Raw genomic sequence first — 12806 nt, forward strand, 5'->3', positions numbered from 1 at the left:
TTGCAGTTGACTTGCAACTTCAAAGATTCAGAGGCGCAGTCCTCGAGCGAACGGAAGAGCTCCCCAAGAGCGAAAATATTTTCATTGTCAAGATCAAAAACCACTGAGCTGGCCAATAATCGGCCTCTTGAAAATGACTCAAGTGACGTTTGCCAGTAATGGATTCTCACTTTACAAGGATCTTTTAACCCCTTCGCCAGGGGTGGATATTTTGATTTCAACTCCTCATTTCAACACCAATTTGGCCATCCTGATTGGTCGAGAGCGGGAATTTCAGGGTTTGAAATGAGGTTTGAAATCAAAATATCCACCCCTGCCCTTCGCTCCATTTTCAGTCTCACAGCCAGGCTAGAATCTGCCAGATGCCACCTGCGAATTATTAGATCCAGTCCTGTATCACAATTTTCGCTTTCAATTTTCTCCAAGCTGTCAAAATGAAGCTCCGTTAAACATGTTGAGTTAGAAATAAAATAATCGCAAATATCTTCTTCGAAAATCACATTTCTATCTGTATTCTCTATCTCTTTGCATTCAATATATTTTTCATATCTTTGGCATTTATCTGCACTAACAAAAATGTTAAATAATAACAATAATTTTTTCATGGGGTTTATTCAACTTTTGTGATAATTGAGAGAAAGGGAAAATTTGGTTTACGCACACAGGAGCCAAATATTGACCAAATTACACATTGAAATCAACGAGGAAAGCAGCATTTTTTCATGATATGGAATTAATGAATTCTGACTGGATGTACAGAACAGTTTGACTTTCAGCATCCAATATTTATGAACAAATAAGGAACCCTATATAATCATACGGATAAGGGGTCACTGAAGAACTCCTTACTGTTAACTTTCGATGAATGATGACACCCACTGTTGCCAGAGTAATACAGTAATGGAAAATCAATTAGTCGCTCTATGTAGCGTAAAAGTATCACCATTGATTCGTTGCCCATCCTGCATCTTATGATTTAGTAATGGCCCACTCAACTATATTATAAAAACTAGGTTAGGGAAATCAGAATGCGGAGTATGACGAGTTTACTTTTACTGCTGCAGGTGATTCTTGCTTCTCAGTCCATTATTATTTCGAATTCTGACTCCTGCTCAATACCTGTCAATGGAACCTGTCAAGGCGGCTTCGCTCTGGGCACGCTGAGAGATAGAGAGCGACTAACTTGCCAGCGGCGAGCGGACACACAGTCAGAGAAAGAGGCCGATTGCGCGGCAAAGTGTAAAGTTCGTTGTGATGAGATGAACTGCCAACTTAGCGGCTGGTCTGACTGGTCTCCTTGCTCAAGAAAATGTTACTATATTTACTTTATTTTCAAGGATTTTATTTAGTAACATTTTATAGAACTTGTCTCCCTTCTTCGAAATATCGAACAAGAGAAATCCGAAAATATGATCCTCCTTGCGACTTTGTCGATTTATTCGAATCGAAAGAATGTCAAGATATGGCAGACTGTGGTGAAATACGAGAAGAAGTAAAGAATTCCGACTGGAGTCCGTGTCTAGGTGAATCAGGTGCTACTGGGCTACAGAATCTGACTCTGTCGAGCGTGAGAGGGTCGATCGTTGTCAGTAGATCTTGCTCGACGTCATCGCAGTGTGAGGTTTCGCAGTGGTCGGAATGGAGTTCTTGTCAGTGGTCCAAGATTGGGATTAAATTTTTCAAGGTCGAAGTATGACTTGACATGAATTAATTAGTGTTTCAATCCTGAGAGAAGTTTCTCGACCCTCTTCAAGTTCGAAAACGCTACCCAACGAGTTGGATCGATCAGGAAAGCCATTTTATATTTATTCATATATTCATAATTTCAAATCAATTTGAAACAATCAATTATGCAACTTCAGTCTTTTTAAAATGGCCAAAATAGAATATTGCATCTTGTCCTTCATTTGAAGAGCAGAAGATTTGTTCGAATGAAGATATCCCGTCTTGGAAAACGGGATTATGGACAAATTGCGTAGCGAAAAATCAAACTTGTGGGGATGGCTTTAAGTTTCGCAACGTCTGGTGCGGCGTTAACTCGAGTTCTGAGTTAACAATCTTGCCTGATGATAAATGTGAATCTTCAATTCCACTTTCACGAGTTTCTTGTTCCATTCCATGCCAAACTGAGTGTATTTATGCAAGCTGGTCAGCCTGGTCAACTTGCTCACAATCCTGCCTTGACCCTTCAAAAGGAAGCACTGCGCCAGTACAAACTCGCTCTAGGGTGCTTCTGAACAAGGAAGACTCACTGACTTGCAATCAAAATGAGTACTATCGCTCATGCTTTCCGCCACTTTGCTCACTTCTCTCAGAAACGTCCCTTGAACCCGTAGAAAACGACTGTATATACTCAGATTGGAGCTCCTGGACACGCTGTCCGACATCTTGCGAAGAGAGTGGTCTTCAGAACCTCGGGGAAAACATACGGAGCCGAACAAGATCTGTTCTAGGTCAAGGTTCTAACAAAACATGTGTCGAGCAGACTCAAAATCTAAAGAGTTGTCCAGCACCAAGTTGCACAACATTTTCCTGGAAGACTCAAGAATGGTCGTCCTGCCGAAGAATACATCGAGACCCACTTGTTGATGATCCAGATGGCATTTGTTACAAAGGAACCAAAACACGAGCCATTTCCTGCCTGAACTCTCGTGGAGAGTCTTCATATCAATGTCCAGAAGATAGAAAGCCGGCAGAATCAATGTCCTGTACTATCAGTTGCAGACAATCGGCAGAGTTGAGCGATTGGTCAAGCTGGTCAGATTGCAATTGCATCAAAAATCAACAAGGTTCGAAAACAAGGAGGAGGAGAATTACAAAGCAAGCCAGTGAGCCGAAAATTGCGGATTACAATCAGACACTCTACGAGGAAACCTTTTGCAACTGCACTAGACCAACTTTAAAGATCGGCCCTTGGAGTAAGTGTTTGATAATAAGTGGCGGAAACCCTACAAATGTCTGCAAAGGGATTCAGTATAGAAGCATTAACTGTATCGAGTCCGAACTCGGACAAGAAGTTTCCCTCTTCAAGTGTATTGGTGAAAATACGACAGTTCTCCCATCGAGAATGCAAGAATGTCTTGGTCTCTGTGAAGCAAACGAACAAGCTAGTCGCTTTTACAAGTTGAATAATCTTGTCCAAAAGAACAACATTGAAATAACGATTCCGACTCAAGGACCACCAGTTACCTCAACCATCACAAAAGATATCAGTGGTTATAGTGACTGTTTTCCGATTGCTGGAAATTGTGGCGAAGGAAGAAGGAAAGGTTTAAATGATCGATTTGAAATTATATTAAACAAAGCTTGAACCAAGATCAAGACAAATTGCTCGAGGATGCTTCAGACTCGACGGAAGACCTCTTCTACGAACTGACTGTAATCTGAACTCATACATTCTATCTACACCGTGCACGATTCCATGTGAGGATCCACTAAACCCAGATCTGGAAGTTTGGTCTGAGTGGACTCCCTGCTCGAATTCTTGTGGATTTGGAGTTCGCAGCCGGACTAAACCATCAAGTAAATCTGTTTTATAAGTGAGCGTCTAAATATATCTTTAGCAAAAATGAAAACAGAGGCTTGCTGGACAAATTGTTTTCGATTTCGTTGGACAACGGGTCCATGGTCAAGTTGTGAGCTGAAAGATAAAGCTATTTGCGGCACCGGTCTTCAGAGCCGCAAAGTCAACTGTTTTATGGAAGATAACGGAATCGATAAGAAAGTACAGAACCTTTATTGCAAAGAACTAAGGCGACCTTTGCAGGAAACGCTATCTTTATTAATAATTTAAGTTCTTGAACGAGTCAATCATACGTCAAATGAAATAATTGAATCAATCTTGTCAGACAGAAAATTCAATCGCTTCGCATAATGGAATTACTAATCGAATCTGAATTACAAAGCGTTAAAAAGGAACAGCAATGCAGCATCTCATGCCCTGGAGATTGTGTCGTTTCAGAATGGACAGCGTGGACACGCTGTGATTCTAGGTTTAGGTTCTGAAATCTTTTTGCTGATAAACGGAAAATATTTTGGGAACCTCTAAAATTGAGCTGCTCTGACTCAATCAGAAACCGTTCGCGCTCAATTCTGAGGCAGTCTTCCGTTTCAACTTGTGCCTTTGATCTAATGGAGACGGAGAGCTGCGTCGCTGGAATCAACTGCAATCAACTAAAGACAGTGTGGACAGAATGGACTTCATGCACGTCTCAGAATGGGTGTAACAATGATGGATACAAATTTCGCTTCATGAATTGTTACAAGAACAATCAGCTGGTGGATCCCTACGAATGTTCAAGCTCGGGAGAAGAGCTAGTCGAAAGACAAACCTGTCGCTTTGAATGTGATGTCGACTGTATAATCAGCGACTGGGGAGAATGGAGCCCCTGTCCACCTATGCCAACTTGTGGAGTTTTACAGGAAAGAGCCAAACCTCTACCATCAAATGTAACTTTTGTCATTTGACTCTAAAAAGTCAAAAAGGTCACGGAAGATCATTCAAAAATCCTCGGGATATGGAAAGGCATGTCCTAATAACTCACAACAGTCGAAACCGTGTGGTTATCGACCCTGTGTCGAGTGGATTCCTGCCGATTGGTATGCTTGTATCCCGTATTTTGGAACTTGTGGGGCTGGAGAACAGAAGCGAAGATTTAGCTGCGAGAAAAATGGACAGTTGATTCAACGAGAGCTCTGCAATCAAGTCTTCGGAACCATCGAAGATATTTTTCCGAGATCGGAGCGTGTTCAATCGTGTAATCTTTTATGCAAGAATGAAGACCTGAAAATCCCGTGGACAAGCTGGAGCGACTGTGAAAAATCATGTGGCGCTAACAAGTCTGATTTGAGAATAAGGACGCGGATAGAGACGAACATGTTAACGATGGACTACAAGAAAATAACAGAATTCGACAATTGCACTTCTTACTGTACGTATGAAAGATCTGCAGATTCAACTTCAGCGGAAAACTTTCGCGAAGAAACTTCGGCAGCACAAGAGATGGAGACAACCAAGATCGCAAAAGTTGCACAGGAAGAATCAGCCGCCGTCAGGGTTATTCTGTGGGTTTTTCTAATTTCAGGAAACGTTCAACCTTCGATAATTAATCAAATTAAAAATACGATGATAACATTGAAAAGCAATATCTGTCACTGTCGCCTCGTCGATCGCGATATTCATGATCAATTGTTACTACAGAAGACTCGATAGTCATCAATCCCTGCCAAGCTGATATTTAAACTTTACTGCATTTTGAACATTCTGAATAAAGTATTTATCTATTCATAATAATTTATTAATAATCCAGCCAAGTTAGAGCAGACTAAAGCCTTGCGAATCTATGTGCGCGCAGACAGCTAGTATTACAGAATTGAAAGTCTGAATATTTGAAGGGCGTCCCATTTATTTCTCCACCGCACTCGCTGCAGGGAACGAAAACGAGTTCTTTCTTCTTCGGCTTTTCAGCAGGTTCCTCGACTGTAGGAGTGGGCTTCTTCTTTTTCTTTGGCTTTTGTCTCTTTCTCTTCGACGGGTTTTCGCTAATTCCCGCTGGATCAGGAACTTCTGCTTTAGCCCAGTCCCACTTGTCCGGATTCGAACCTCTGAAATTCCAAAAACTTGCTCTTGCTTCGCGAACTGTACACAGACGGAATGGAGGCATCTTGTCCTTATTTTTCAACGTCGGATCTGATCTATTCAAGAGTAGAAATTCGATCACTGGTGAAGAATTTTGCTCTGCTGCAAAATGAAGCAAAGTCTGAATAAAAAGATTAATTATTTTTGTAGAGAAATATTTTAACTGACCATCTCATTCTTGAGGGGCACATTGATGATTTCTTCAGGAGAGTTGATTTCAGCGAAATACGATGCTAGTTTTTGAACGTCTCCACTTCGCACGCCGGTAAAGAGCAAGTCTAGTCTTGCCCTTACTTCTTCGTCAATCGTTTCCGAGCATTCTGAGCTGTCCAATCTCGCTTTTCTCGATTTCGAAATTTTTGCTTTCTTCGGCGAAAGTTTGACCTTTGCCATTTCTTTTTCCACTTTATCATCTTCGTCGTCTGAAATAACATCCAAATGAGGGTTTGCGGTAATTTTTGGTTTTGCTTTCGGTTCAAGTATTTCGGTATTTCTCCTCGGGCTTCGTTGTTTTTTGAACTGTTCTACTTGTGCTTCGGTATGAATTCGCAATGAAAAGATCTTCTGAAATACTCGTTGTGTTTCCTCGAAGCGAGGCTTGTGCATCGGCACCATCAGTGGTCTTATAATTGTTTTGTTCTCAACGACGCGGTGAAGAGGCTGGAGAATCACAGATTTCTGATGTTTCGGCGCACGACAGAAGATCGTCGCGCATTTAGCTAGTGTTGCTCCCCACTCGGTAATCTGCTCCTCAATTTTTCTACACAATTCTTTTTCATTTTCTCGTCGTAATTGAGCACCCATGGACTTTGGCTTCATTCCTGCACGAATATTATCAGTCGCTTAGGAATCCTTCTACCTTGATTATCCCGAGTTGACTGCGCAGTGCCTCGTTTCGCCCGGACAACGTATTTCTTTATGCATTTGTGGAGCAGGGGCTTTCCATTTTCGAATATGCAACCAGCAAAGGCGCCGGCAGAGAATAGTAAAATTGCATCATGTCGTTTCCCTTCAAATGCTTTACTTTTTGAATATTTTTGGATCATACCTTCAGGAGCAATTTTTTCGGTGAAGGATCGGCGGGTCATTACCAGGCGTTTGAGAATTTCTAATTCCGACAAGAACTCGTTTCGATGGGCGACAAGACCTCGATAAGCTGTTATTCGTTCTTTGTCTTCGTTGAAAAAATACATTTCCTAATGCACATTCAACGGATATGTTCAGAGACGAAAATATACCTGCTGAGCACGACCTCTAAATCGCATTTCAGGAGCATCAAGATTCGCAGAAGTCGCTATTTCCTCGTCTCCAGACCAATCCGACCCCTAGGAACACTCTTTATTTATTTCAGATACACCTTTTTACCTCCTCAGAGCTATCCGAGTCACCATCGCTCTCGTTTTCTCCGCTTCCCGATTTTGCTTTGAGCTTCGATTTTAGCAGGTTTCTGTGCTCAGCTGACTTGTAGTGTTGCACTTGATCTTCCCGAGTGACAAGCTCAACGGAGCATGTTCTACAGTAGAATTCGGATTCAGTCGGAATTGACACTTGACTTGCTTCGGCTTCTCCATTTGGAATCTCTTTTCCGATAACAAGGTTCTCTAACTTGCCCTTCCAAAACTCATCCCAAATCGGGAACGAAGACATTCTTAAATTTAAAATTCGCTTTTTGAGGACATCTCGTTAAAAATGATGAAGTCATGTTCAGATGACACGTGTTCGATCAGATGACATCATTAGTGTTCATTTATTGACTCTTTTGATGAATGAGTGATCTTGAGCAAGTATAAATACTCTCGCCCCGCTTTTCTTTCAATAACAATATTCATCAAGTAACTTCGTTCATTCAAAAACTCGCGTATTTCTTCCAGAACGTTCTCTCTTATCGCTATTAGGTACAAACAACCAGAGTTATTCATCAACTTCAGTGCTTTTGGCAAAAGATTGGCGAATAAAAGTTCAGTTCCATTATTTCCACCGCTCCATGAAGCACTCAGATCTTGGTCTTTTTGTGATTTGTGGAGCTCTTCACTGGTTGTCACGACATACGGAGGGTTGAGCAAGACAAAATCGAATAGACCGGTACGAAGGCAACTACCCGCGTTGTTTACGGCGCTGTCTACAAGTGAATTGTTCTTCTTTCCATTTTTACTCGTGCATTCGGAACATAACTCGTTGATGTCCAAAGAAAGAACGTAGCTTTTCGTCCAACTCGCAAAGGCACATGAAATGACTCCCGATCCAGAACCGATTTCAACTGCTAGACCTGGCTTTTCTTTGGAAAATTATCAACAAGTGCTACAAAACACGAGGTATATCTAAATTCCTTGCCTAAACATTTATCCTCAAGTTCCTTTTCAATGCCATCAAGAAAGACAAAAGAATCCTCAGAGGGCTCATACACAGAATCGGTATAATCATACCATGCTGAATAATCTGGCGTTGGACGCATTCTTAATTTTTAACATGTCAGTTTTATTAGAATTTACAAATTGGCAGTATATTAATTTTTCAGAAGATCTTCTTTCATCCTTGATGAAATTTTTGGCAGCTCGAGTGAGCTCTCAATCTGATGCAATCTAAAATGGAAAAGACGTTAATTTAAAATCATAGGTAGGCGATAAAGGCAGTGAATTATGAGTATAAAAGTGAGGTGATGTGTGTGAAAATGTGAACTTTATACAGTGAAAAATAAGGAAAGGGGTTTAGTATTTTTCCTTCACCCGTGGGTCGCCTTGTTTGAGAAGCTGACGGTGTCTGTCTTTGAGGCTGGTATTCGTCCTCTTCGTATTACGGAAAAACTTGTTCCAGATCTTAATCCAGTCTTTTCCGTATTGATTGAGGCCAACAATCAATAGGGCGTCCTCGTCCTAAATTCATAACAATAAAAGAGTTAAATCATTTATAAAGAGCTCACGTCTGTCCACTTCTTTCTTTTCTGCTGGCCAAGGGTTGAAGCACGGCTAATTTGGCTTGACGCTGCCCTCGAAGCTGGTCGGACCGATCCTGCCCGCGAAGCTGGTCGGCTTGACGCTGCCTGCGAAGATGTTTGGACTGACACTTCACTGGCTGACTCGTCAGACTAAAATGAAGTTAGAGTAATCTTTCATGATTTCAAATCGTTACCTTTTCTTGTTGATTCGAAGCAATAGATTCTGGCCTCGGATTCAAGTAGTGGCTCATTCCGACTTTCCGTTGTTTGGTTTTTACAGTATCAGCGATCGAAGAGCCTTTATCGTACTTTCGTGCCAACCTTCTGTAGGAAACATCTGAAGAAGAGCCAGAGAACGCAGGCTCAGGCTGTTCGGAGGTACCAGCCGTGACATTAAAAGATCGATCAAATGTCTCGTACTCAGGATTTGTCGTATCAGCAACGTTTCTCTCGGACGTATGATTGGTAACGTTAGCAGTGTTGTCGAATGTTCCATACTCTGGATTCGTATCAACAGGAGTCTCTACTCTGCTCTCGTTGCAATCTTTGGTAATGATTTAAAAGAATTAATAGATTGTCACTATGAATTATAGTCTATGATGGACCATCATTGATGGTCTCATGAAAAATATCATATTTGTGAATTTACAGTTTTATATCATTTCCTGAATCGATGTTTTGTTCTCGAACATCAGACTCTGCATCTGAAATGTCTGAGACTTCCGATGTGTCAACGTCTTCTTCCTCCGAATACTGGTCGGGTACATCGCGAATTACAGTGAATTTGAAGTCTTCCGTTACCGATTCGGCAATGATTGGTAGCAGCATAGACATCTTGATTTTGCTCTTGACGGAGCATCTTATACCGTTGAAGCAAATGATAATATCTCCAACACGAAGACCAGCTTTATCTGCTAACGACCCCGGGACAACTTCGCTGATGTGGATTCCTGCTTCGCTATTTTCGCTGAGCCTGAATCCAATTCTACCCTTACTGTTCTTTACATCTTTGATGACGATTGTTTTCTCATCATATACTTCTCGCGGATCCCTTGTCTCCACGGACGAAGTGATGCTTCTCGGAGGCTTTCGAGCTGCAGAAGGGATTATTTTTGGATGTTTTTTCTTCATCTGAATCGACTTCTTTTTTGATTTAGATGGCGATGGTGACTTCTCTGGTGAGCGTAATTTGGTGAGCTTCGGCATGCTAGCTGTTGGCGATCTATTTCTTCTCCGAGGACGACTTTGCGGTCGACGAACTTCCTCATCCTCGCTCGAGTTCAAGAAGCTAGAAAGATCAACATCTGGTGGCATCGCTGGAGGTGTTAAATACTTGCTGCACGTTGGTTGATTCTCCGCTTCGTCATGCCCCTTTCCCGACGGTTTCGCACTCTTTTCTTTGGTAGCTTTCTGTTGACTTTGCTTCATCTTCCCGACGCCTCTTATTGGAGTGTCATTATCAAATGCAGAAGACAAGTCCGAAATCTCGCTCAGGGCATCTCTTCCTGAACGACGAGCAATGGTGATATCCAAAGCTGGCTTAAGAATCGTCGGCTTTGAAGCGCTTTTCTTAGGCGATTTATTTTCCTTCTCGTGCTTGCTCCTTTTCGCTGCTTGATCTTTCGCGCTTGCTTCGCCCTGCGCGTCCTTTTCAGGTGTCTGAAGCTTTCTCTTGTTTGAGGTGGGAAACATAAAATCGCGAACGTCCTCTCTGTCAATTGGCTCCTGGTCTTCTCGTGGCTGCGAGCGTTCCTGACTTTGCGATTTTGAAGCTTTAGATTTCGAAGGTCCCGGTTTTTCTTTTGCAGGCTTTTCCGGTACTGGAAAAGGCTTTTTGAAACGGCTTGATAATCCTGGAACGGGCTTCGAAAAATTCACATTCGGTACTTTTGGCTCCCAAGAAATCGCATTTTCGAGTTCTCGATTCAAGGGATCGCTCGAATCTCGTGCTCGGGTTCTTCTTGAAATAAAAGCCCTCGCGAATTCCAGACGTCTACTAATACCGCCAGCTTGTAATCTTCGACAGGCTCTAGCCAACGATTCGTTGACCTCATCACGCGTTGGTCTTGCTCTCGATCTCGGCATTTTTCTATTAACTCTTTTTTGCTTTTTGGCCTGATCTGCTTGTTTGTTAATTTTCTGTGTTTCAGCATTGCTCGTCGGCGATTTGAGTTTCGCAAAGTAATCATCATCTAAATCCTCATCGAAAGTCTTCTGAGTCGCTGACGCTTGCTCAAAGGTTGGAGAAGTGGGAGGCGTGAAATATTTTTCATTAGTCCCTTGTGACTCTTCTTGAGGTTGAAGTTGAGTTGCTGAAGTTGACTCTTGTCGAGCTTGAGTTGCTTGGGTTGACTGTTGTGAGTCGAGAGCAAGCGCTGTGTGGTTTAAAAGATCGCCCACTCGCTGGGTCTGGTTTATCCCTTCTTGTGACTTTTCTTCTTGAGAATCTTCGGCGCATAAGTTCAGCGCATCGTGAGTTCTCCTTTTTCTCCCTTCAGTCTCTCGTAGCGTCTCTCCAGAAACCTGTGACCAAGTATCTTTTGTTTCGACCTTTTTTGATCTCACTGTCGTGTCTCCTGAGGACGCCATGATTATCTCCGGGGACTCCATCGGTTCTTCCTGATTTTCATTGAAGAGGCTTCGCCGAAGCTTTCTCGAGGGCTGTGGAGGTGTTGCGGGTGCTGATTGATCAGCCTTACTCGGCGTTTTCGGTAGACTCTTTTCAGGCGTTTCATAAACGGAGGAGCCTTGAGAGGAGTTCGCTTCCTCTACTTCTTGCTGGGGAATCTGCGTAGTATCCATTGGCTGTGGCTCATCATTGAAAAGTTCTCCGCTGACGGAGAGGGAGATCTCTGGATCCGAAGGCACCTCATCATTGAGTAGTTCACCACTGACTGATACGGAAATTGCAGCGATCCCTTCTTCGGATCCCTGAGTATTCCCAGAAGATTGTGAAGACGCAAGAGCAGCCTGGGTCAATTTTTCAATCCTTTCCAGGGGATCATCGTTTATCGCCTTCCCGGATCGGGTTTTTCTCGGAGAGTGCGTGGCTTTTGCTAAACAGAAGGTAAGGATTTGGTAAAAGAATCAATAACTTACGAGATGATTTGACAGCTTTGTTTTGCTTCTTTCTCGCTTTTGGTGTTTTAGGCGAATGCTCTGTGCGGTTTTTATCTGAGTTAGGTTCAGCTTTGATTTGAGAAAACTCAGCAGCTCGCTCCATCATCTCATATCGGCTCAGTTGGGAAAGTTGAGTTTCCTGAGTTTCCCAGCCATCCATGCTCTGCTGTGATGGGGGAAGCTCCGGTAAAGGTATTTCAGGGGAAAGCTCAGTTGATTCTTTCGCAGATCCCGTCTTTCGTTGCGAACTCGTTGCTATAATTCGTGTATATTTTCAACATATGTTTAATCGCTTACTTGGTTGGTCGGGATCAAGATCTGAGGCCAGCTCCGAGTTTGATGATTTGTTAGAAGTCTTCTTCGGCGATTTGAAGTAGGGTGACGGCTGCGAAAACTCAGCAGCTCGTTCCATCATCTCGTAACGGCTCAGTTGAGATAGTCTTTGAGAATCTTCCAAGCTCTCTTGCGTGGTCGCTTGTGATTTTTCTGGCGTTAGATCAATATGAATTTTGGAAGATCTCGTTCGAACAGGCTCTTTATTCGATGATGGTGCTAGTTTCAGTTGTTAAAAAGTAGAGCGAACATTTAGACTTACCATCTTTTTGAGACGTTTTGACAGTCGCTTCTTTCTCTCGCTGGTTGATTCTTCCAGACCGTGTTTTCATTGGGGAGATATCTACACGGAATTGCATGAAAATAAGTCAGCAGGCTATAATTTTACCTATCTCTGAAGATTGACTCTCGTCAATGAGAAGCACTCCAGAATTATCATCCGACGAAGGGGATTCATCTCTCTCTTTGGGGTTCATTTTCAATCCGATAACGCACCGTCTGAACAAAAAAATATTGAATCGTTTCTCAACTCTTTTCGTAAAGAGGTCAAGTGCCGACGGTCGAGCAGCAAAAATAAGTTTTTGAATCTAGAAAGAAAGAAAACAATTCTCGAAAATCGCAGTCTCTCGATCAGATAAAAAAATTGTCGTTTAGAGTAGAAAAAAAAAGTAGAAAATGACGACAAGCAAAAAGAGTTTTCGAATCTAGAAAGAAAGAAAACAATTCTCGAAAATTGAGTATTTTCAAATGATGCTCCGACTAGCCTTGGTCGCAGTCTCTCTC

General features: G+C 42.4%; 4 protein-coding genes across 4 annotated transcripts; 1 reads left to right on the forward strand and 3 right to left on the reverse strand.

Annotated features, from left to right (window-relative positions):
* Nucleotides 1–1462: 1462 nt before the first annotated feature.
* Nucleotides 1463–5212, forward strand: LOC145701610 (thrombospondin type-1 domain-containing protein 7A-like). Its single transcript, XM_081778822.1, has 5 exons — nt 1463–1523; nt 1980–3269; nt 3323–3378; nt 4102–4428; nt 4478–5212. Exons 1-5 carry the CDS (start codon nt 1463–1465, stop codon nt 5210–5212), a joined length of 2469 nt encoding a protein of 822 aa, XP_081634948.1.
* Nucleotides 5213–5293: 81 nt separating this feature from the next.
* On the reverse strand, nt 5294–7309 carry LOC145702504 (tRNA endonuclease ANKZF1-like). Its single transcript, XM_081779737.1, has 6 exons — nt 7004–7309; nt 6877–6963; nt 6687–6834; nt 6498–6647; nt 5807–6459; nt 5294–5759 (listed from the first exon to the last, which is right to left on the reverse strand). Exons 1-6 carry the CDS (start codon nt 7283–7285, stop codon nt 5325–5327), a joined length of 1755 nt encoding a protein of 584 aa, XP_081635863.1. The 5' UTR covers nt 7286–7309; the 3' UTR covers nt 5294–5324.
* A 914-nt stretch (nt 7310–8223) lies between these two features.
* On the reverse strand, nt 8224–9122 carry LOC145702505 (uncharacterized). The gene is made up of 3 exons (XM_081779738.1): nt 8765–9122; nt 8556–8720; nt 8224–8508 (listed from the first exon to the last, which is right to left on the reverse strand). The coding sequence occupies exons 1-3, from the start codon at nt 8819–8821 to the stop codon at nt 8344–8346; spliced, it is 387 nt and encodes a 128-aa protein (XP_081635864.1). The 5' UTR covers nt 8822–9122; the 3' UTR covers nt 8224–8343.
* A 78-nt stretch (nt 9123–9200) lies between these two features.
* LOC145702503 (uncharacterized) lies at nt 9201–12518 on the reverse strand. The gene is made up of 5 exons (XM_081779736.1): nt 12412–12518; nt 12286–12366; nt 11988–12242; nt 11670–11945; nt 9201–11626 (listed from the first exon to the last, which is right to left on the reverse strand). Exons 1-5 carry the CDS (start codon nt 12497–12499, stop codon nt 9216–9218), a joined length of 3111 nt encoding a protein of 1036 aa, XP_081635862.1. The 5' UTR covers nt 12500–12518; the 3' UTR covers nt 9201–9215.
* Between the last annotated feature and the right edge of the window lie 288 nt (nt 12519–12806).

Source organism: Oikopleura dioica, chromosome PAR (genome assembly GCF_907165135.1).
Source record: "Oikopleura dioica chromosome PAR, OKI2018_I68_1.0, whole genome shotgun sequence".
Lineage (NCBI taxonomy): Eukaryota > Metazoa > Chordata > Appendicularia > Copelata > Oikopleuridae > Oikopleura > Oikopleura dioica.